Raw genomic sequence first — 25,399 nt, 5'->3', positions numbered from 1 at the left:
GGGGATGTTGTGAAGTCCAAAAATATAACTGGGTTAAAAAAGAATTAGATAAGTTCATGGCTAATAGGTTCATCAATAGCAGTTTAGACAAGATGATAGAGACACAACTCCATGCTCCAGAGGTCCCTTAACCTCTTGACTTCCAGAAGTAGGGATGGAACGACTGATCACTCAATTTCCCTGCAATATTCATGCGCTCTGGAAGACAGGATACTGGACTAGATGGAATACTGGTCTAACTTAGTATAGGTATTTTTATTTTTTTATATTGATTAAGATACACAAATAATAACAGCACTGAAACTTCTGGGTGACTTGCAGTCTGTGTGCTGTTTATGAAGTACCAATATATGTGTGTTTATTATTTCCCCTAAACCACTGTGTAAAGATATATCTTTGAATCTTACCTATTTATTTAGCTGTCTGGAAAGGACAATAGCATTGAGTTCTACAGATTTTGTGCACTCTAATGATGCCTTCAGCCTCTACTTTACCAATTACTGTAGTCCAGATCATTCCCACCTGCAGGAAATCTCTCAAAAGTGTTGTGTTGAGGGCAGGAGGAAGAGAGTTTAAATACACTTTTGAAAGGAAGGGAGAAGCTAGGAAAGGGATCATGTGTGTCTGTTTGATTTTTGCCTTATCCCTTACAGCTGCCCAGTTCTGTCCTCTCTGCTCAGGGTATCATGTCAAAGTCTGTCCACACCTCTTTCCACCTTAACTCATCTCCACATAGACTGGAGCAGATCCAAATGTGGAGGTTCACCTCTGCACAGGGGGCTAATGGATAAACATGATGCTAGGGTTAGAAGTGCTTCCTCAGGTTCTCTAGTATCTCAATCATCATATGACATGCCACAATTTAATAATACGCAAATTACTATGACGTGTGTGTAGAAAAGCACACAAGATTCAGCAAGAAACTTATCTTTTTAATTTACACAATATAAACCACAATAAGCATATCTTATTTACACATTTTCAAATACCTACTTAGGAAATCTGTTACAGTTCCAGGTTCACTTGAAAAAAATCATAGAAGTAATATTAAACATATTTTAAATGCTCTCTATATATTGAAATACCATTCAAAATCAATTATCTAACATTAGGGAAGGGAGGGAATGTTGAATAGACTTAGGGTATGTCTACACTGCCACCCTAGTTCGAACTAGGGTGGCTAATGTAGTTATTCGAACTTGCAAATGAAGCCCGGGATTAAAATATCCCGGGCTTTATTTGCATGTTCCTGGGCGCCACCATTTTTAAATGCCCCATAGTTCGAACTCCCTGACCGCGGCTACACGCGGCACGGTCTAGGTAGTTCGAATTAAAGCTCCTAATTCGAACTACCTAGCCTGTGCCACGTGTAGCTGCGGGCAGGGAGTTCGAATTATGGGGCATTTAAAAATGTCGGTGCCCGGGAACATGCAAATAGTTTAATCCCGGGCTTCATTTGCAAGTTCTAATGACTACATTGTAGCAGTGTAGACATACCCTTAGATAACAATCAAGTGACCCTGTTTTGCTATTTCAAGTCAGGACAATGTAGAAGGATCTGTTATTTTTATGTCAATCAGTTAAACGTTTATTTGCTGGAATTTCTACTGGTAAGAATGCTTTGCTATATAAAAGTAAATATGTGTATTTATATATTTGTATTTTTCTATCATATATAATTTAAAGTTAAATGACAATAAAAGCCATATCTAATTTCAAAATGTGAAGAGATAAAAAATATACTTAACATTTATATCTGAGACTCTCAAACTATATTATAAAATAAACATCAATGGATTGCTTCAATGAGAACAGTTCCTATATAACATGCCCCGCCATCTGTGTTCTCTCTCAGTATTCCACATGCGTCATCAGTACAGCTCTTGACCCTGTTAATTATAGACAGGCACACTGCTAGCTTGAACTTGCTCCCCCTTTCGGCATCCAGTCAAAATCATACATGGGTACTCTGCAAATCAAAATTTACACTGGTTTGAAAAGGGAACATTTCACATGCGGAAATTATTCCCCACCCCAAACTCCTATCCGGATCCAGACAGTCATATCCCCACATTTAAGATGTTTTATAAAGGAGCTGTGCTTGTACAGACTGAAGCAAAGCAGCAGATTTTGTTCCTTTCTACACCCTGCTCCACCATTTCAGACTGAAATGGATTGCCATTCTAGTACACCTCAAAGCCAAAATCATTTCCTTCAAGATTACAAGCTCCTATCTAGAATACAGTCCTACCCAATCCTGTTTATGAAGGGATGCAACTGATTTGTACCAATGTAGCTGGTAGCACAGCTGAACTCAACAGGAATTTTAATGACTAATAAGTACCAAGAAAAGACTTCAGGATTTTTCTCCATGTCACTGTTTGTCCAATAAAACATAATACCAGAGTATCAAGTGAGCCAAATACTGCCCAATTAGGCCATCTTCAAGGCAAAACAGAAGTCATTCATTTGAATTTAAAATGTCATTCAATAAAACAAATAGGCCAAAACACCATTCGGAATACTTTTCTTTCTCAAGGACAAATTCACAAAATGGTCAGTTTCAGAGGAGTCTAAAACATGAAGCTTCATTGCCAAATCAGGAAAATATCTCTTCTCAAATAAATCTTATTTTCTTTTCCATAGATGATAAAAAAGCACGTTACAAAACTTTTCAGTGTCTATTTAAAATAACCCATAATATTCCCTTCAGCAGCCATACAAGTATTGGGTCTGGATAATGGAGTGCTGACATTAGCAGGTACAACTATATAGGGAGGCAGCATAGTCAGTAGCTGGCTACTGGACTACATGAGGACTCAGGAGGCCACTCTTCCACAGACCTCCTATGTGACCCTGAATACTTCCCTTTCCATTCTCTGCCTTAGGTATTCAAAATTCAAGATCATTAGTGCAGGGATAGTCTCTTACTAGGTGTATGTACAATACTAGCACAAAGGGATCCCAGGTTTGGGGTGCGTCTACACTGCGGGGCCTAACTCGAAATAACCTACGCAAATTGAGCTACACCAATTGTGTATCTTATTTCAAAATAGCTTATTTTGAAATAGGGAATGTCTACACAGCACTTACTTTGAAACAGAGTACTCTTCCTCTGATTTCCCTTATTCCTCATACAATGAGGGTTACAGGAGTCAGAGTAAGAAGTCCTCCAGCTTGACAGTACCTCCAGTCAGGACCTCAGTATAGCACTGCAGTATAAACAATAACAACATACGTATAAATGGAATTGGGCTAGTGGAGAATTTGCCTTTTTTGTTTTCTAAAATTGTTGGAATATTGATAGGCGATACCTGAATTGAACTATTTTTAAACCAAAATATCAAGGCATGTTAAAATTAAACCCTAATGACAAATGAAACATTTTGTTTAGTCCTGAAAATTTTGTTTTGCTTCATAGGCATTTTGGCAAAGGAAAAACTCACAAAATGGCTAGAAGATGAAGTGCTGCCTCCTTTGTATGCTTTAGTAAGTGGTTGGAGTACTCATCTAGGACATGGTTATCTTTGCAGAGAAAGTAAAAAAGTAGGGGCTAGAACATTAGACAGACTTGCTTGGGGCAATCCCTCAACATAGTTTATAACACTCATGGAAGTGGGTTATTTATTGCAACAGGAATGCTCTCTCCTGTCAGCATAGAACATCTTCACCAAATGCACTGCAGTGGCACAGCCTTATCAGTACAGCTGCAGCACTGTCTGTATAAACATACTTAGTGTCTCAGCCTCTTGAAAACAGATAAAACCAGTCACTGTCTTTATCCCCAGGGACCCAAGACATAAAGATGGATATTTATACAATTGTCTTTGGAATTTTGCATTAATCACCCCATAGTGATTCCAGATTCTGTAATGGACACCTCTAGTCAGCCAGGAACACATGATTACATAAAACTTATTAATACAAAGGTCTCAGCTAATCCATGAGCTCTTATCATCTTGCCTATCTCAATATCATGGTCTTTGAAGTTTTCAGGTCTCAAGACTGTTTCATATATACAGATAATATTAATAAAATTAAATATAATGTTCTCAAGATATCCCTGTGTTTGTATCTGTCACAGTCACAACAGAAAAAGGAACAGAAAAATTATCCACCTTGAGCAAAAAAAAATATGTATGGCAGCATCAACTTGAAGAAGTTTTAAATTTCTCTCCCTACTATTAATTCCTCCAGCATCATCTCTAGGTCTATGGGGAGGGGCTGTCTCAAAAACTATAGCTGCGGGGGTAGCTGAGTTAGTCTGTTAGCCACGTTTCTCAAACTATCAGAGGGGTAGCTGTGTTAGTCTGATTCTGCAAAAGCGGCAAGGAGTCCTGTGGCACCTTATAGACTAACTGAAGCACGCATCTGATGAAGTGGGTCTTTGCCCACAAAAGCTTATGCTCCAACACTTCAGTTAGTCTATAAGGTGCCATAGGACTCCTCACCGTTTCTCAAACTGTGGGTCCCGACCCTCCAGGGGGTCACAAGCAACTTAGAGGGGGGATGTGAGCAACTTAGAGGGGAGTCGCGGTATCACAAAGTTTGAGAACCCCTGCTGTACAGGATAAACTTAAAAAACAACAAATGGGCTGGTCGCACTTTATAGACTAACTAAACATGTAGATGATTTGTTAGTCTATAAAGTGCTACCAGACCATTGTGGTTTTTTAAGTTTATCAAAAACTTTAGACAGTGGAAATCATTGTAAGAACACTTTAATATTGTTAGTAAAGTTGTTAATATAGAGAGGGCTAAACATAGTTCTTCATATGGAAAAAACATTGAAATACTAGCATATGCAATTGCATCTTTATTTAGGGCACACTCAAATACACCTTTTCTATGTAGACAACTCACCTGCAAATGGTGGACCAAAACTACTAATTGTGTGGACAGCCATCATAAATCCCCAGGCCACAGGCATTTTCTCTGCTCCCATCAAGTCCAGAGTGAGAACAGGTAAAAGAACATAGTTTCCAGCATCAAAAAATCCCAATAGCGTGCCAAAAGCAATTAAGGAGGGAAAAGTTGTGCATAGAGGAACTGTCAAGTATAAGAGCCCTGGAAAACAAAAACAAAATAAAACAAAACGGTTGAGTTGTTTTTGGTATTAGTTACACTTCTTATGGATGAAACATCTGTGTTGAATGGCACCAGAAAAAGGCCATGTTTTCTGTAACTAGTTAGCTGGTTGCTATGCAGTTCATTCGACACAATCTGATTCTGAACTGAATTTTAAATTTCTTGCTAATGTTAAATTCTCACATAGCTGCATTCATACATTATATTTTCTATCATCTCCAGTTGGCTAGGACACTTTATCCCATCCAGGTGGACAATGACCTGCCCTTAATTATACATACCTTAGTCTCCATTCTACTGGGCAACAACAATGCAATATACCTGGACATGAAGCTATCCACCCTCAGAAAATTTTAACAGAAAGGAATGTTGTAGCATATCTTCTCAGCAACACAGGCTATCACAAAGAAACTCACACTTGACCTTTAGTCTCTATACTGACTTTCCATAATATATTTAATCAAATAAAAGGTCTAGTCCTTATGCTACCTTCAAGCCACTCAGTAGCCAGAATATCTAAAAGTTCACCTACCTACAACTTGGAAATAGTGATCGACAACTCCACACCTACGGGCCCATCAAAACTTTCCATCATAATAGTAAAGCTTATTGGTGATAGGAACAGAACTTTGTCGGGGGCTGGTCCAAGATCGTTGAATGAACTCCCACAGGAAGTAAGGCCTATCACAAACCTCACTACTTTCCCCCTCTAATTGCAAGGGACACTTCTATGATCTTGACTTTTCTAATATACACACAGAGCATAACACACACAAAATAAAGCCCACAAACACTCCACTACACACACAATTCTCCCCATTGCAAAGGAATGAGGGAAAGAACAAACCACATGTAACAGATGTTAGTCATGTCACTTAGTGCATTATGGTAAGGGGCTTATGCACTATAGTGAGGAAAGCAGTACACAATCTGTGTAAGAGTGATTTCATAATTTAATGTTCAGACTGATAATGGCTGTACTTGAGCAATGTAACCTGACAGGGCACGGGGAGGGGCTCCTCTCCATCGGGGTCAGTGGACGGCCACTCCGCCCCGCTATACCCCACTCAGTTCTTGTGGGGAATCAGCTATGGCGGCCAGCCCTAGGGTAGTCCACAGCCCAGCGAGCAGTCTGTAATAATAGTCTTTAAACACCAGCCCTGGTTCAGGGTAGGGCAACAATAACCCATAAACTGTCCTCAGGCCCATCCCTGGTTCTGGACAGAGCAGTAGGAAACCAAATAAATGATTCTATGGCCCGTCCCTGGTTCAGGGCGGGGTAGCAGAAAAACAATTTTAAGCCCAGGCCCTGGTTCAGGGTGGAGTGGTAGGCAAACAAACAAATAGCTCAAGGCTCGGACCCTGGTTCAGGGCGGGGCAGCAGGAAACTGTTTGAGCCAAGGCTCTGGTTCAGGGCGAGGCGGCTGGCAAACAAACAATTAGTTCACAAGTCCCATTCGCAACAACCCCAGATGTGTCCCCTTACTCTGATGGGGGTCTGGCAGATGCAGGCTACTAATCAGGAACAGCTGAGGGGGGAGATTGCCACCCAAATTGGGGTAGCAGGAGGGATGCAGGACCACCCACTCCACTTTGTCAGTCAAGGGCCCAAGCAGCAGCACAGTGGTCTGCTGCTGAGTCAACAGGGATCCGTTCCGCAACGTGCTGACCTGGTTCTAGCTCAGCCAAACAGGGGTCAACTACTCCTGGGCTCTCTCCTTTCTCCCCCTCGGGCTGTAGTTGGGTCCAGTGCAGGTGCTCTGGACACCATCGTTCTGGACACTCTGGCCAGCTAAGCAGACTCTCCTGGCAATAGGCCAGTAGCAGGCCCACTGGCCCAGGCCTGTCCTCAGCTTCCCCAGGGTCCAGCTCCTCATTTGGGTGCACAAGGGAGGCTTCTGGCCCCTCTGGCAGGCCTTTTATATCCCTGGCCTCACCTCCTGGTTTCTGGTCAGGTGAGTTGCTAGGGCCAGGTGCTGCCTACCATGGCTCAGGGGTCAGTGGGAAGCCACTCCACCCCACTACAAACAACCTCAACTATTATACAATGTAGAATTTTTTGTGTTAGAACCATACGCTGATATGTACAATTTGCTTTATTTATTCAGTTCTGAATTGTAGTCTGGTGGTAAATTTATTTGCTGTTATTAAATAGCTTAAATACATGTATTTCTTTGTAATGCTATATGCTCTCTGATAAGAAGAGTGGATTTGAACTAGTGTAGCACTTATATTACTTATTTGAACTTAAAAGCTTTGCTAGGAAACAGTGAAGCTTTAATGATCTCTTTGATTCCTGTGGGACAGTGACTCATCAGTCAGGGCATCCCCTTACGGCTAAGTGTGACACCATAGGCTTTTTCTTCACATTGTTCAGTCTCTTCATGATGGCATGCTTGGTCACATCCTTGACAATGAAGAGACATCAGCACCTTTTCAAATAGCAAACAGTACAAAGCAAGGATGTGACCTTGCTCTTCTCCTGTTCAACATCAACTTTTCAATGATGCTAATAGTTGCTTTTAAGGACTGCACATTGGGCATACCTATTCAGTTTTAAACAGATGGCAGTATTTTCAATCTCCAGAGACTTCAGACTCGCATTAAAGTGGTTACTTCAACTATTCGTGAATAACTTCTCAGAGAGTGATTATTAATGGTTCACAATCTTGCTGGAAAGGTATAACAAGTGGGGCTCCGCAGGGGTCTGTTTTGGGACCGGCTCTGTTCAATATCTTCATCAACGATTTAGATATTGGCATAGAAAGTAGGCTTATTAAGTTTGCAAATGATACCAAGCTGGGAGGGGTTGCAACTGCTCTGGAGGATAGTGTCATAATTCAAAATGATCTGGACAAATTAGAGAAATGGTCTGAGGTAAACAGGATGAAGTTTAATAAAGACAAATGCAAAGTGCTCCACTTAGGAAGGAACAATCAGTTTCACACACACAGAGTGGGATGCGACTGTCTAGGAAGGAGTACGGCAGAAAGGGATCTAGGGGTTATAGTGGACCACAAGCTGAATATGAGCCAGCAGTGTGATGCTGTTGCAAAAAAAGCAAACATGATTCTGGGATGCATTAACTGATGTGTTGTGAGCAAGACACGAGAAGTCATTCTTCCACTCTACTCTTTGCTGGTTAGGCCTCAGTCGGAGTATTGTGTCCAGTTCCGGGCACCGCATTTCAAGAAAGATGTGGAGAAATTGGAGAGGGTCCAGAGAAGAGCAACAAGAATGATTAAAATCTAGAGAACATGACCTATGAAGAAAGGCTGAAAGAATTGGGTTTGTTTAGTTTAGAAAAGAGAAGATTGAGGGGGGGCATGATAGCAGTTTTTAGGTATCTAAAAGGGTGTCATAAGGAGGAGAGAGAAAACTTGTTCATCTTGGCCTCTGAGGATAGAACAAGAAGCAATGGGCTTAAACTGCAGCAAGGGAGGTTTAGGCTGGGCATTAGGAAAAGTTCCTAACTGTCAGGGTGGTCAAACACTGGAATAAATTGCCCAGGGAGGTTGTGGAATCTCCATCTCTGGAGATATTTAAGAGTAGGTTACATAAATGTCTATCAGGGATGGTCTAGACAGTATTTGGTTCTGCCATGAGGGCAGGGGACTGGACTCAATGACCTCTCGAGGTCCCTTCCAGTCCTAAGTATTCTATGATTCTATGATTGTGTATGCTGATGACTGTGCATTGCTGGCTCATTCAGTGAAGGATGCACAGGAGCTTTTTGATCACTTTGTTACTTCTGCTCACCATTTTGACTCACAGTGAGCCTCAAGAAGACAGAAGTTATGCCTCAGCCTGTCTGGAAAGAGCCCAGCACTCCAGTGATCACTGTTGTTTGTACAGTCCTTAAGGTTGTTGACAAGTTCGGCTACCTGGGAAGTGTACTGTCCTCTAGCATAAACGTGGATCATGATGTATCTGCTGAACTAGCCAAAGCCAGCACTGCCTTTGGAAAATTGACCAAACGCCTATGGAATGACCATGGTATTAAACTCCATACCAAGATACCAGTTTATCAGGCAGTTGTCCTGAATGTCCTACTCTATGACTTAGAGTCATGGACAATATATTATCACCATATTTTGAAGCTCGATCAGTTCCATATGCGTTGTCTGAGGAAGATTGCCCATGTGAATTGGTGGGACAAAATTCCAAATTCAGAGGTTTTTAAACTGTGTGGTGTCATGGGCATGGAAGCAATGCTTATGAACAAATAGTTTTGCTGGATTGGTCATGTTATGAGGACGGATGATACACAGATACCAAAGATAGTCGTCTATGGCCAGCTTGCTCATGGAAAGTGCTCTATCAGTGGTCAGTATAAGTGCTATAAAAACATCTTAAAGGCCAATATGAAGTCATGCGGCATATCTCCCAATGATCTGGAAACCTAGTTCAGGACTGATTGTCCTGTTGACAAACCATTGTACAGGTTCATAATTGCTTTGAGAGTCAGCATATCCAGGCATTGCAGGAAAAGCGCAGGATCCAAAAAGAATTTATAGTACCTGCGGATGGCGGCTTTTTATGTGACATCTGTAATTGGCTCTGCCGATCAAGGATTGGTTTAGTTGCTCATCAATGACTTCATAGAAGATGAAATCCGTCTATCGATGGCTCAGTCCAAGAAGAAGCAGATGTTTTGCAGAACAGCTATCCAGGATTATTAGTGGTTCCCTATACCTTGTGGTTGGCTCTCTGGACAGGTCATTCTTGAGATATGCCCCTCTCAAGGTAACTCAGAGTCCAGGTCACAACACAAGAAAAGCCCAAAGTCTAGTTGCCTCTAAGCCAGAGCCTTGGCCCCCCAGCTGGTGTGTATCATTCCAGATCTCTTTCAATCTGAAAACTTGCCCTTCTACTCTTAATCTGGGGGGAGAGACAGGGGAACACAGGCCCACCCTCTCCTCTGTGTGTCAGGAATCAGGGTCTGCAGTTGATCCTGGGACCAGCTAGCTGCACTACAGCTAAACGCCCTGATTGACCAAATCACCTAATTGACCGAGACACATCACCTGACCTGCTCTTAAGCCCAGCAGTAACATTAAGACAGCAGCTGCTCAATGCTTACACCCACAGCTGTGATCATTCCAGTGCAAGTCTTGTTCCCAAACCTTGCTTCAGGTCAGCTTCTGCCTTGCTCCTTCCGTGCTCCAGTCCGTTCCAGCCTTGTTCCTCTGCTCGGTTCCTGACTCCTGAGCCACCACTTCTGGTCTTTGACTCCAATTCTGACCACTGGGACTGACCAATTACACTCCTGCCTCTGACACAAGTTTCTAGCCTGGAGACCCTGCTTACATGGCTAAGGATTGTTCCTTCTATTCCCCTATCATCTTGGCTGTTTCTGCTTTCTCCTACCTGTTTCCCCCAAATCTGTGAATGCTGCAATTCCTGCCATGAAATTGTGGCTCCTTGCTGCTTTTTTTCCAGCTGGCTACTGAGTTGCTTCTGCAAAGCTGCTGCCCAACCTCTTCAGCAGTAACTGGGCTGTATTCAAAACTGTTCTTCTGGTCATCCCAGTAGTCCTTATGAGACTGGAGTTGTGATTCAGGCAGTCCCTTGGTTACCTTACTCAAGGTAGGAGTTCTAGATGGTGCTAGGTCCTGCCATGAGGACTTGGTGACCTCTCGAGGTCCCTTCCAGTTCTAGGATTCCATGATTCTCCAGGTCTCCTCCAGGAACTGAACTTCTGACTTGGACCACCTATAGGTCCTTAGTTTGCTGCTCTTTCAACTGGTTCCATTTCCCCAATTAGTCCCCAGGTTCAGCAGACTCAGCAGGATAGCCTCTTCTTTTGTATATCTCCCTGCTAGTAGCTAGTGGGGAAAAATATGTCCATCTCCCAGTGGGCTAGTGCTCTTGTGTTTTTTAGACTACGAGAAAAATATCTGTTATCAAAACTCTTTCCTCTTTAGCACAGGGGCATAGGCATATTCTTCTCAACTGGGCTTCTTCTTTTCAAGGCTTTTCCTCCATGGCTGGCATGCCTCACAAGAGCAGCAAGCCTGAGGCCACAGCTACTCTTTAACTTCTCCTTTCTGATGTACCCTTTCTGAGTGTACTTCAGAAATAGTCTGCCTTGCTCGAGAGATTAATCATGTGATGAAGTAGAATTTAAACAGACTTTACTGATCTAAGAAAAAGGTGGGCTTTACAATTAAACATAATATTATAGTGATCTTTAAAGAACAGATACAAATATTACACAGTGCTAGAAAAAATTAATGTTTTTGCACATTCATAATTCATATTAAAGATCTGACATTCTACTCTTTTTTTTGCAACTTTAATATCAAATTATGTATAAAAATATTGGGAGTACTGTGATTGCTGATCATCCTTCATTTACTATGACTTTCTGAACTGGCCAAATTAAGCAAATGCCTTTCTGAGGAAGATTTCATTCTAGTAATGTTTTTCTACATAAAGAAGCTGATAAAAGTGTGCTTGAGAGACTTGAGTTTGGAAACTGTGTAAAAGACTGTTATAATGAAGATATTTTAACTCGGCCACTTTGGACTGACTTTTCATATGGCCAGATAACTGGCACTGAAAAAGCATGGAGAATTTACAGATTCAAAACTGGATGAGAATATTAGACTTCTTCAGATACAGGATTATATTTCCACAAAGATAGCATAAATGATCTCCACTAGAGGGCAACTGTGCACTACTCTGAGTGAGCAAAATAAGATGTATGAAAAAAAGGAAACCAAAGTAACTATTTTAAAAAAAGATACCTCTCAATTAAGAAACTTAAGATCACAAGAACTGAGTGGATCAAAAGCAAATATCATCATCTTATCTGGGACATATTAATGTCTCGTGACAGTTGAAGCTTTTAAATGTGAAGTTTCAAGCCAGACAAAAAGGGACTGCAGACACACTGTCTTATCTAAAACTGACTGAGAGTGAGGTAATATCTTCTATTGGACCAAGTTCTGTTGATAAGAGAAACAAGGTTTTGAGTTACATAGAACTTGTCTCTCCCACCCACAGAAGTTGTTCAATAAAGGATACTACCTCACCCACTTTGGCTCTCTCATAATCTGGGACAAGCACTACATAAAATTGACTTGGGCACTCAGAAGCTTAAGTCTCATTGAAAATTTATAGGGTATAGACCCCTAAATCACTTACTTGAATTACTTTTAAACTTTTTACCCTGAATTCCTGTAGGGCACATCTATACAGCAGGGATGAAGTTGAAATAAGGTATGTCAACTGAATAGCTGAAGTTGAAATAGTTTATTTCGGCTTTTGGTGCTGTCAACACAGCAGGAAGTCAAAGGCAGAGCACTTTTCCTCCAACTTACCTTACTCCCCGAAAATGAGGGTTACAGGAGTCGGAGTAAGGAGTCCTCCAGCTCATTATGTCGAAATAACTGCTTGTAATGTAAATGCGGACTATGTTATTTCTGAATAACCTCAGTTATTCCAAAATAACACTGCGTGTAGATGTACCCTTAGTGTGTAATCCCTCTGCATAGATTTCCCATTCAGACTGGATGTACCTGTGTCACTATGATTTGGACAGGAGGTATCTAGGAATTCATCTTGTGCCTGGATTCAATGTCATGATGTCAGAGAGATTCTGAAGTTGTCTGGTATCAGAAGCATCGTGAGAGTCCTTGGGATGCTTGCTTTCGCTAAAGTTACTGAAATTGTCTCTTATGAACATATGTCATGGCTATTACTGAATGTGTTTGCAGTCATCAGATTCAGTTTGCAGTATTGTCCCAGCTGTTACTTGTTGGATCTTGCTTAGTATTTCTGCCCATCTGATGATGTCCTGGATCCTGTCTGGGAAGGAATTATTGAGCGAGAGATCTGAGAGAGATCTAAGGTGGCTACTCCGCATGCGCACCTGACCATCCTCAGTTCCTTCTCTGACCCAGATGCAGGTAAGCCCGAAGACGAGGAGAGAGAGGGTGGGTGGTGGAGCACCCATGGGGACAACCATCTTGAAGAACTCCAGTTACTGCAGAGGTGAGTAACTTTCCCTTCTTCGAGTATCCCCGTGGGTGTTCCACCTTAGGTGATTATGAAGCCATAGACAGTTCCCAATTCTCCTATTCATCTTACAGAAGTAATTGTGATAAGGAAGGCAACCTTCATTGCCAGGTGTAATAAAGAACACGTGGCTAGTGGTTCGAACGGCCTCCCCATGAGCATTCTTAGTACGAAGTTTAGCTCCCATGCTGGTGTTGGGTCTTTAAGTGGTGGAAACATGTTTTGTAGACCTGATAGGAAACTTTTTGACCATTGGGTGAGTAAAAACCAAGTGTGATTGAAGTAGGAGGTGGAGTGCCAAGACAGTGGCAAGATGTACTCTTATAGAGCTCAGGGAGAGGCATGCATTGTGCAGGTCTAGCAGATACTGTAGTATCTGTGTTATTTGCATATGGGCTGGCTCATAGTTATGGATTGAGCACCAAGTTGTGAAACGCTTCCATTTCTGTGTGTATGTTTTCCTTGTTGTAGGTCTCCTGGAATTTTTGAGGATGTGTTGCATTGGTTCCGGGAGAGTCTGCTCCATGGTGTCTAGCCAGCTAACATCCACACTTAGAGATGCAGTGTGTGTATGTTGGGATGGTGAAACTGACCATTGTGTTGTGTGAGCAGAGCTCGAACTTGTGGGAAGCGATGCGGTGGTCGGATGCTCATCTGCAAGACGTATGGTGCCACATTTGTCTGGGCCAGTTGGGAGCTATGAGGGGAAGCTGGGGTTTCCAAGGGGTTTTGCTTGTGAGGCTTTTTGCTGGCCAGATTGGCAGCTGAAGTACTCTGTGTGACTGGTTTGTGGCCTATATTGGAAAGGACTCCAGCCGTGGATTGTAAATAGCCCACGTTTTGAGCAATTTGTCCTGAGCAGACATCCTCAGTGGTGCCCAGACCCGGCCCAGTCCATCACAGACCCATAGAAACCTTAAGGAACTCCTTCCTAAAAACTGCTTACTTGGTTATTGTGAAGAGGTCAGGATTTGGCCCTTAATTTGCCTTTTCCTTTAAAAAACGGCTGTGATGTCATAGAATGCAGGTTCTGTTATATGTATGCAAGTTCTGTTATATATGTGTGTTATATGCTGTGTGTATTTTTATATATATGTATACGCGCATGTAAAGCCATTATGAAGATAACTACATTAAAGCAATACTTGATAAAACATTTTAATATCAAAATATGTATTTTTCATAACATCTGATTATATTAAAAATAAAATGTTAATTCTCTACATTTCCAAGCAACTACTATCTGTTTGTGTTATCAAAGTCTACTTCAACAGAAGAACACAACCTGTTATATTCTGCAAATAATACGGTCTTTCACCAATGTTGTGAAGTAATACCTGACCTCAGAAGTCTTTTACCTATTTTCCCAGTTTCTTCCAACTCAGTTGCCCATTTATAGCATACACTGACTGTCACTGGCTGACAAAAGCAGAAGTGAAATAGTTCATTGAGTATTCTCGTATAATGTAAATCAACTTGGAACTATATCTACTTATTTGTTCTCTTTTTGGAATAACAATATATTGCTGAACCAAACAAAATGTTACTTGAAAACATATTTAGAGCAGGATCCTGGTAATATTACCCATGTTAAGTAGTAATTTACTAAATACACAGTCCCACTGATTTCAGTGAGATTATTTGCCAAATAAGGTAACTACTCAATGTGAAAAAGTGCAGCAAAATCAAACTCCAACACATTTAATTTTCTAGAAACCAATTATTGCAAAATACATGTAATAAAAACATTTAAAGGACACAAACACACACATAGAAAGATGGACACTATATTTGAAAAGTCAATATATTTTGCAAAGCTACCATCCTGTTAGCTACTAAGTAGGAACATAGTATTATGTAGCATACAGGCTTGATTCTCCATTCCATTATATCAGATTTATTCCATTTCAGGAGTTGTATTAATTTAAAACTGATGCAACAAACAGAGTCAGATCATGCATGTCTAAAAACAGTGGAAAAGTAAATGGTAGAGATATTCAAAAACTCCAAGACAATTTTAAAGACATTACTTATTTTTATTTGGAAATAGTAAGACTTACCAACAGACAGTACAGATGCCTGGTTGATATAAAGGCGGTTGATATTTTCTAAATCACATATCTTCCCAAATAGAAGACAACTAAGCAGGCTGCTTATTCCAATTCCTACCATAATATATGATGCATCATCCAAAGAAATGCCCAAGTCACCTGCAAGTGTCATCTGTAAACAGATTATCAGAACAGAAATGTATCTATATCACAAAAGATACAGTGCACATTTGTTAAATTGAACAAGTACAGAGTCTGACTTTTATTGCAAACAATTTGAATTACAGGCGGTCCCCGAGTTACGCGGATCCGACTTATGTCGGATCCGCAGTTACGAATGGGGCCGTCTCCCTGGTCTCCAGCAGACCAGGGAGAGGAAGCAAAGCAGTGGAGCACGCGGGCAGCGGACAGCCCAGACGCATCTGCAGGCCAGGGAGAAGGGGAGCAAAGCAGAGCAAAGCCGCTGAGCACGCATCTGGGCTGTCCGCTGCCCGCGTGTTCCACCGCTTTGCTCCCCATCCCCCTGGTCTGCAGACCAGGGAGAGGGGGAGCAAAGCAGAGCAAAGCCGTGGAGCCCGTGGGCAGCAGGACAGCCACGGCGTGTCTGGGCTGTCCCGCTACCCCCGTGCTCCGCGGCTTTGCTCCGGACGCCTGTGGTACAGCAGCCGGGGCGCTGCCGGTTGGTCCCGTAGCGCCGCTCTGGGCGCTACTGGACCAACCCAGCAGCACCCCAGCTCCTCTGCCCCAGGCGTCCCCAAGTCAGCCGCTGCTGAAACTGACCAGAGGCTGACTACAGGAAGCCCCTGCCCCGGGCTTCCTGGAATCAGCCCCTGATCAGTTTCAGCAGCAGCTGACTTGGGGATGCCTGGGGTTCTTAAGTTGAATCTGTATGTAAGTCAGAACTGGTGTCCAGATTCAGCCGCTGTTGAAACTGATCAGTTTCAGCAGCGGCTGAATCTGGACGCCAGTTCCGACTTACATACAGATTCAACTTAAGAACAAACCTACAGTCCCTATCTTGTACGTAACCCGGGGACTGCCTGTAAAAGTCTGCTTAGAAGGAGGATGGCAAAATACTGTATGTTTCATAGTTTTAAAAATATTATTGCCTTTGTTGTTTAAATCCTCTTGGAAGCTTGAAATTTAACTTTGTAAAACCCTTGCTGTTTTATTTTTTATTCTGTGAGCACACTGGTAGGTTTAACCATGACATGGTGTTTTTTAATATTAATATTAAACTGACATAATATTTTACATTTATCTAGTGCCTTTGTGTGCATATATCATTCTTATCTGTGAAGTTAGAAATATGAAGCATAAACCATTTATATAGAGAGATGTGCTGGTGAAGGCCATTAGTAGTAAATAATAAATAAATAAAAATAATAATAATATTTTCATCTGAGGTGGAGATAAGGGACCTTTGTGAAAACTCCTTAAAGGCAAAATTCCAGCCAAGAGGAATCAGACTAGAGAAGCAAAAATTGGTGCTGTTCATATGTTGCTCCCTTTTTATTAAATGACAACACCATATTGGTATTTAGATGAAAATGCCTTTAAATAGCAATTTTAGAAGATGTTTGAGTTACAGTGACTAATATGCATCTTTAATACAGATTGAACTTCTCTCAACCAGGACTCACTGGTCTGGCAACATCCATGGTCCAGTAGGAGGGCCAGAGGGCAGGAGCCATGCGGGGGCCAGGAACCAGCCAGGCTGGCTGCAGGGGGCCCAACAACTGTGAGCCCTGCTAAAGGAGTCTGGTTGAGTCAGTGTCAGGGTGGCCAGGGTGCCAGCAGGCTTTGTCTGCTGTGGTAGGCCCATGAGCCCTGATAGTGGGGTAGTGGTCTGCTGCGGTGGGGCCAGGAGCCCCAGCAGCAGGACCGTGGGCTACCACACCAGGGCTGGCAGGGCCAGAAGCCTCTTGACTGAGCAGTAGTTTGCCACAGTGGGGCCAGGAGTCCCAGTGACAGGACCGCAGGCTGGCGGGGCTGATACAGCTGCAGCAGGACTAGCAGGACCGAGAGCACTGGTGCAGCAGAGGTGGGAGTTCCACAGGTGAGACTGTGGGATGCTGTGGCAGGGCAGCAGGACTGGTGGCAGGTGAAGAGCTGGCTGGAAGGCCAGCAGAGCTGGACTGGGGGGGGGGGGGGGGGGGGGCTTGTGGCAGGGGACAGATATCACCTCCCCTGGTCCAGCAAAGTACCTTGTTCAGGACCACTCAAGTCCCAAAAGTGCCAGACCAGGGAGGTCCAACCTCTAATTAATATCGAGTCTCTATTCTTTTGCAGACATTTAGTTGTTTTCCTAAACTACAGGTAAACTATTATACAAATGTATTAAAAAATCACAAATATATACGTTCATTAATTAAAATACAAAAATTACATTTTACCATATGCACAAAAGGTATGAAGAATCCGAATTTTGCTAATCCAAGAGCACAAACCCATAACTCAAAGATACTATCCTTCCATAAACTTAGATCAACAATAAAACCTTTCAATGGTGATGTCTGAAAGTTTTCAACAACACTTGGATGTCTTCCTTTAAGAAAAAAAAAACAAATAAAATTATATTGACCAATATCTTACATATATTATATATGATTTAGGTAATGTAAGTAGAGCTCTCAGTACTAGGTAGTCATGAGCATGACTCAGAAGCTTTTTCATTTTCTCATTACATGCAGAGGAAACGAATGTGTATGTATACAAGCAAGGGACAGCCAACACAAGCTCCAGTACAAGATAAACCTGATTTTTAAGTGACTGACACACATTATGTCATGTGCTTTTACCCTTGTATATGAGCCAGATAACTTGAAGATAAACAATGGCAATGTTCTTTTGAAGAATGCTGTAGAATCATAGAAATGTAGTACTGGAGGGGACCTCATCTAGTCCCTGAACTGAGGCAAGACTAAGTATTATTTAGACAACCCCAATGATTTGTTCCAGTGATTAACTGGCATTACAGTTGGGAAATTTTCTCTAATAGCGAACCTAAATCTCCCTTGCTGTAATTTAAGCTCATTATATCTTGTCCTATCCTCAGTGCTTAAGGAGAGTAATTTTTCACCATCCTCTTGACAACCTTTTACATACTTGAAGACTATTATCATGTTCCTCCTCAGTCTTCTCAGATTAAACTGATTTTTTTCAGTCTTCCCTCATATGTCATGTTTTCGAGACCTTTTTACTTGCTTTTTTCTGCACTTCTTCCCGTTTATTCACATCTTTCCCAAAAGAAGGACAAAATACTCCAGTTGAGATCATATGAGTGTTGAGTATCGTAGAGTGGAAGAGTTACTTCCCACATCTGAATTAGCTCCTGCTAATACATCCTAGAATGACTTCACTTTTTTCAACAGTATAATACTCTTGACATATTTAATTTCTGGTACACTATAACTCCCAGCTGCTTTTGTGCAGTACTCCTTCCTAGGCAGTCATTTCCTATTTTGAATTTGTACAGCTGATTATAAACAAACTCTATGTGCAAATCCAGCATTTTCCCTTAATCTCTAAATTGGCCAGTAGGGCTGGGCGTAGAAAACTGAAATGTAGTCCTTACATTTTTATTCTGAAAATTAGGAGACAGCTCTGAACCATCTTCATGTGTTCCCCCAGCCTACTAACCCACAGTCCCTCCCAGTTCTAAGTTTCTATTTCCCTACGTAGACTCTTAGGCTGTATCTAAAATACATCCCTTTTCTCGAAAAAGGGATGTAAATTAGACACTTCAAAATTGCAAATGAAGCTGGGATTTAAATTTCCTGCGCTTCATTTGCATAATGGCAGCCATGGTTTTTTTCGAAGTACAGGATCTTTCAAAAAAAGGTTTTATTTTCAATCGATCCCTATCTAAAGAGCTGTTTTTCTTTTGAAAAGCCCCGTAAAGATCTAAGGTAAAAAAGGTAACGGGATCAAGTTCACAAGTATGCACTAACTACTCTACACCAGTCCATCATCACACAAAACACTTGTAAATTCAGTTTCACTGGTTTACAGCAGCTTTGTATTGCTGGTGTACAATAATTCATCCAGAGCACACCAATATATCTTACTTAGTATATTTAGTTGAAGCACTAATATGCATTATTTTAACATAAAAGCTAGTATTAACTATAAAGCGCTTTAATACATATTTATTTTTATAAATAATGAAATGTAGCAGAGCATTTCAGACCAAATTAACTTTTCTGAATAAAGGACATATTTTCTTGTTTAAGAACAAATGATAGACCCAATGTGAAAGGCATTTCCACTTAGGTCACAGAAAATCTCCTTTGACCACTTGTGAATTGGAGCACAAGAGCAACAGGTCAAAGTTTGAAAGCCTCTTTTTTAACCACTTCAGTTGTTTGAAGAGACAGTGAAATTCAAATATAATTTAGTAACACCCAACAATCAAGACATTAATAATAAAAGCGAAGTATGTTATGACATTATGGATCCTAGAGAGAAAATACTTGTGTAAAGCAACCAAATTGAAAACATAACTGCTCACATACAGTGCTGACCTCCAAAACATAAAAGCAATCTCATATTCCCTATGTTATCACAATTAAATGAACACATTTTCATAAAAATGTGAAATTCCCTATATGTATTGGTTCTGAAAATTGCATTGTTACTACTAAAATCTGGACATTAAAATTATTACTTTTGTGGGAATCAACCTGAGTTGACAGTGGAGGAAAATTGAGCAGGCACCTCAAAATCTGCCCAGTGTTAGTACTTTTTTCTTTTACAAGATTATTTCCTCTGCTTTATATTTTCCAGAATGACCTTAGAAAGAGAGCATATCATTCGATGAAGAATTTTATAACAGAAACACAAGAATAACAACAAATCTAATTTTCAACAAAATTTTAAAAACAATGACATACGTTTTTCAAGTGGTCTATATGCAAATCCAGCAAATATACACAATGTCAGAATTCCACAATATACACGTAGACTAGTTCTCCAGCCAAATGCCTTGATTAGGTATCGATGCACCTGATTCTGTACCAGAGTTCCTGCTGCCCCTCCAGCCATCACAATTCCAGTTGCAAATGAACGCTTTGTAGTGAAGTAAAGACTCACCATTATCAAGCCTTTAAAAAATAAATTAAAATGTTACGAGCTGCAAAATGTAAAAAGGTTTTACATTAAAAAAAATGAAGGCCCTTCCCTATCTCCTTCACTCTCACCAGTGGCAGTAGAAACAAGAATCTCAGAGAAAGCAAGGAGGGATGGGGCACCTTGGGTGAAACAAGGGAGAACCTTACACAAAATGTTTTAATTCAACCAGAAGTTGGGATCAATACAGGAATTATTAGTTGAAGCCTGTGTTAAGCAAGAGATCATACTAACTGATTGTATTGGTCCCTTTGGGGTTAAAATATATGAACAAAAGAAAAGAGGCCCAGGGGCAGTTTGTGGGAAGGGATGCAATGACATCTGATGCCAAGCTCTGTATGTCCAGATGAGCATTTGAACTTTGGATGTGTCTCAGAACCAACACCAAAACTCCAAACATTTGGCAGTTTCCTACCTTTGATTTTGTAGTACAATGATTCTGTAATTTTGATAGTGGGTTTATGCATGCTGCTATGTTTTTGCAATGTAATGTCATTATGATGAAATATTAATATATATTGTTACATCATGATTAGATAGATAGATAGATAGATAGATAGATAGATAGATAGATAGATAGATAGATAGATAGATAGATAGATAGATAGATAGATTCTCACAGAGAGACAGAGAGAGAAGGAGGGAGAGAGAAGACTATGTGGGATTTAATGGATTTTTTAGTTTAGTCCTCTACATCTAGCAGAAGAACTGTAATAGTTCTTAGGCTCTGATAATAAAATATTAATATAAAAATTCCTAACAATTCATCAAAATACACACAAAACACTCTCATACCTGAGGTTTGGCAACCTCATTTTATACAGCGCTTCATCCATTAGAATATGTTTTGCATATTCTAGATGCAACCTAATTAGCTCTAGAACAGAAAATAATATTGAAAATTCAATAAGAAATATATTTGTTTCTTGAATAGATTTCTTTCCATTTTAAAAATACTAATGCTCTTTGTTAAAGTCCATAACATTTGTAATCTTTTTCACTTTAAAACAAAATTAGTGCTTATGCTTAATTAATATTGCAAAGGGAAGTCTTCTATCTGCAGAGCTGGTACAGCAGGAATAATATTTTCATCATACTGACTAATCAATATGCTTTAACCCTGCCTTTGATAGACCACCTCCATAAGTGAGTGGGGTCATTCAGCCTCTAATTCAATTCCTTTATTTGCCTTTTTGCTCAGACTACCAAAAAGCATGCCAATCAGTATCAGTATTTGTTCGTGAAATAGATGCCTAAGACACAAATTCACTAGCTGACTAGTAGATGGTTTGAGAATATCTATACGTCACATAAGTGTGAACAAAACTGTAAAATGGTAATGATATTATCAATACCAATATGAATCAAATTTGAAACAGCAAAATAGAAAGGAAAAACTTTATATTTCATTATTAAGCCCATAAAGCATCTAGGTACCCAGGCTTTTTAAAAAATCAGCAGCACAGCCATAGGCACCTGCATGGCCCCATAATATGCCAACATCTTTGTGGCTGACCTTGAAAATCATGTCCTCAGCTCTCGCCCTCTAGCACCCTTACTCTACTTACGCTACATTGATGACATCTTCATCATATGGACCCATGGGAAAAAGACCATTGAAGAATTTCACAGGGATTTCAACAACTTCCACCCCACCAGCAACCTCAACAGGCATCAGTCCACAGGAGAGGTCCACTTCCTTGACACTGCAGTACAATTACATGATGGACACATTTCTACAACCTTATACCCGAAACTTCCCAACCACTACACTTAACTTCATGCCTCTAGCTTCCATCCAAGACATATTTCTTAATCTATTGTTTACAGCCAAGCCCTAAAATACAACCGGATTTGCTCCAATCTCATAGAAAAAGACAAACACCTACAAGATCGATATTGCACATTCTTAAAACTGAAATACCCACCCAGAGAAGTGAAAAAACAGATCAACAGAGTTAGAAGAGTACCCAGACATAAACTACTTCAACACAGGCCAAGAAAAGAAAACAACAGAATTCCACTTGTCATCACCTACAACCCACAATTTAAACCCCTCTAATGAATTATCAACAATCTACAACCTATCCTGGAAAATGACCCCTTACTCTAACAGGCCTTGGGGGAAAAGGCCAATCCTTGCCTACAGACAACCCTCTAACCTAAAACAAATTCTTTCCAGTAACCACCCAGGACGCCTCTATCATAATCATCTAGGAACCTCCCCCCTCCCACCCTGCTGCAATTAACTCCAGTGCCAATTCTATCCACATATCTACACAAGCGATTTCATCACTGGACCCACTACATCAGGGGCTCATTTAACTGCACATTCACTAATGTGATCTATGCCATCAAATGCCAGAAATACCCCTTTGCCATGTATACTGGTCAAACTGGACAGTCTCTACAGGAAAGAATTAATGGACACAAATCAGATATCTGTAAAGGTAACTGGTAACACAGAAACTGGTTGGAAAACACTTTAACCTGCCCAGACACTCATTAATGTATCTCAAAAAGTCACCGTGTTTTTTCAGGCCAATTCCACAAGCCAAATACACAGGGAAGCAGTGTAACATAATTTCATTTACAAGTTTGGGACCCATCACAAAGGTACGAATCAAGACATCACCTGGCTAGCACACTACCTTCCACATCCTATTGACTTAACCAACCAAACAATTGGTACTTAAGAACAATTTGCACCTTCTCTATCAGCTTCTTGTAATATGAACACTCTAATTCACTATTTTCCCCTTCCCCTGCCGCCTATCTATTTTGGAACTGGACTTTTAATACTCCATTCATCTGAAGAAGTGGGTTGTACCCATGAAAGCTCATAATACCATCTACATATTTTGTTAGTCTTTAAGGTGCTACTAGTCTATTTGTTGTTTTTTAAGTTTTTCCAATTACAGACTAACTTGGCTACTCCTCTGAAGCTTTAAAAACCCTTTATTTTAATTTCTCTAGCAAATATTAAAAATCATTAGTATTTTAGTGTGGAAAAAAGGAAGCTCTTAAGAATTGTAATGCCCATTACAAGTGCAAGATGCCTGCATCCGATTTATATTTTTGAATGAAGAAAATGTTTTCTCATTAGGTCTTGGTTCTTTACATTCCACTTTTTATTTAAGCAATAGAAAATGGAGCGCAAAAAACCCCACCAATAGTAATTAATTTTATAAAATTACTTTGTAACTTGCTGCATTTTTTCCTTAGGTTCTGGTCTACTACTAAATAAATAAAATCAAGTTACCTGGAGTAGACGCAAAACTTGATCCAACACCTACTAGAATTCCATGGGTTAAAAATAGAACACGTATATCACCAGCAAAAGATGAACAAACTACACCTAACATGACAACGAGAGCTCCTAATACTGCTACTTTGATGGCTCCATATTTTTGCAAAAGTTTTCCAGAAACGGGACCAAAAATCATAATGAACCCATAACTGACTGATCCAATCCAGGCTGAAAAAGAAGAATACACTTTTTCAATTAAATGCATTAAATAAATTATAACAATTATACTGGACATTCCAGCTCTGTTAATTGGCATAATCAATGGATATATGGTGACATTTACACCAGCTGAGGACATACATACTTACGACTTCCCAGATACACTTGTACTTCTATCATAAAATACTGAACATTGTGGGAGGCACTAAGAGACCTCTACTTCTGCTGTAGCCTCAGCACTTCACAAGGTTCTGTTTAAAAGTTCTAATTATTATATCTGTGCATATTATTAAAATTTAAAAGTAATTTCAGAAATAATAGTGGAAGTAGATCAAGGTGACTTAAATCATAACTTTTAAAATCTTTCTCAAAGAGAAAATGTATTAAATTATACTGTGTTAATCTAACTTTACCAATGTAGCAAAGTAAAAATTCAGTATTCACTTTGTACTTCTAGAAAAAAACCTGAGACATAACACCAGAGGCATGAAACTCATTCAATGGAGAGAAACAAATTCTACATGCAATTGTTGGCAGCGGGGACCAAACTACAAATTAGGACTACATACTAACCTCAAACCCACCACTGAGAAAAATATGTTCCCTTTTCAGTCACCACTACCTCTGCTTTTTCGTTTTCTTTCTTCCCTATTTTCCTTTCTTCTCCTCTCCTCCTGTGCATTTTTTGTGTTCTTCCCTCTGCATTTCCTTACTTGCAACAGCAACTCTCAATTCTCATTTGGTCTTTTGTATACCTCTTTTGGGCTTAGTGACCCAAGGTGAGAAGTCATAAATTATCAACTGCTTAGCATTTAGGTAAATGTAATAATTTCTCCAGTATTTATAACATAGTATATTTATAACAAAATGTGTATTTATTTCTCTAATAAGATCAACATTCAATACATTATATACTTCTAAATATTTAAATTTTAAATTTGAAAGTTAACAAAACATTGTAACGAAGTTATATCATTCATTTTTACACATTATTCCCACAAGTTCACTATTGGTGGGCCTATATAGGACGCTATTGGATTGGCCCCTCTATAGGTGTTTGACCCTGCCCAGGGAAGTTAGTAAGAGCTTCACCACAGACTTCCAGTGGGAGGATCACATTCTACATATTTGTTTCTAGGGGTATGTCTAGATTACATGCCTCTGCTAACAGAGGCATGTAAAATAGGCTACCCGACATAGTCAATGAAGCGGGGATTTAAATATCCCCAGCTTAATTAAAATAAAAATGGCCACCGTGCTGTGCCAGCTCAGCTGATCGTCAGCACAGAATGCGAGTCAAGACGCGGATCGGTTGACAGGAGAAGCCTTTGTCGCCCGCTCCTGTAAACCTCGTTTCATGAGGCATAAGGGAGCAGTCGACAAAGGCTTCCCTTGTTGACTGATCCGCGTCTTGACTCGCACGCTGTGCCAACAATCAGCTGAGCTGGCACAGCACGGTGGCCATTTTTACTTTAATGAAGCCAGGGATATTTAAATCCCTGCTTCACTGACTATGTCGGGTAGCCTATTTTACATGCCTCTGTTGGCAGAGACATGTAATCTAGACATACCCTAGGAGACTGATGAGATGGGGAGCAGGTATCTCCTGTACTAGGAGTATTATTGTATCTTGCCT

General features: G+C 40.5%; 1 protein-coding gene across 1 annotated transcript; it reads right to left on the bottom strand.

Moving 5' to 3' along the window:
- Positions 1–1,404: 1,404 nt before the first annotated feature.
- Positions 1,405–24,969, bottom strand: LOC149524721 (monocarboxylate transporter 10-like). Its single transcript, XM_089777330.1, has 6 exons — positions 23,557–24,969; positions 20,060–20,269; positions 17,561–17,712; positions 15,174–15,336; positions 4,864–5,067; positions 1,405–1,969 (listed from the first exon to the last, which is right to left on the bottom strand). The coding sequence occupies exons 1-6, from the start codon at positions 23,900–23,902 to the stop codon at positions 1,893–1,895; spliced, it is 1,152 nt and encodes a 383-aa protein (XP_089633456.1). The 5' UTR covers positions 23,903–24,969; the 3' UTR covers positions 1,405–1,892.
- Positions 24,970–25,399: the final 430 nt, after the last annotated feature.

Source organism: Pelodiscus sinensis, chromosome 3 (genome assembly GCF_052426305.1).
Source record: "Pelodiscus sinensis isolate ZL-2025 chromosome 3, ASM5242630v1, whole genome shotgun sequence".
Lineage (NCBI taxonomy): Eukaryota > Metazoa > Chordata > Testudines > Trionychidae > Pelodiscus > Pelodiscus sinensis.
Note: the sequence above shows the minus strand (reverse complement) of the source record. Positions and strands in the feature narration are given on the sequence as shown.

Coding starts and splice junctions, on each gene's coding strand:
- LOC149524721 (XM_089777330.1), bottom strand. CDS start 23,902: ATGTCCTCAGCTGGTGTAAATGTCACCATATATCCATTGATTATGCCA. Junction 20,270..23,556: donor AAGTTTTGCGTCTACTCCAG/GTAACTTGATTT, acceptor TATTTTTTAAAG/GCTTGATAATGGTGAGTCTT. Junction 5,068..15,173: donor GGCATCTGTACTGTCTGTTG/GTAAGTCTTACT, acceptor TTTGTTTTCCAG/GGCTCTTATACTTGACAGTT.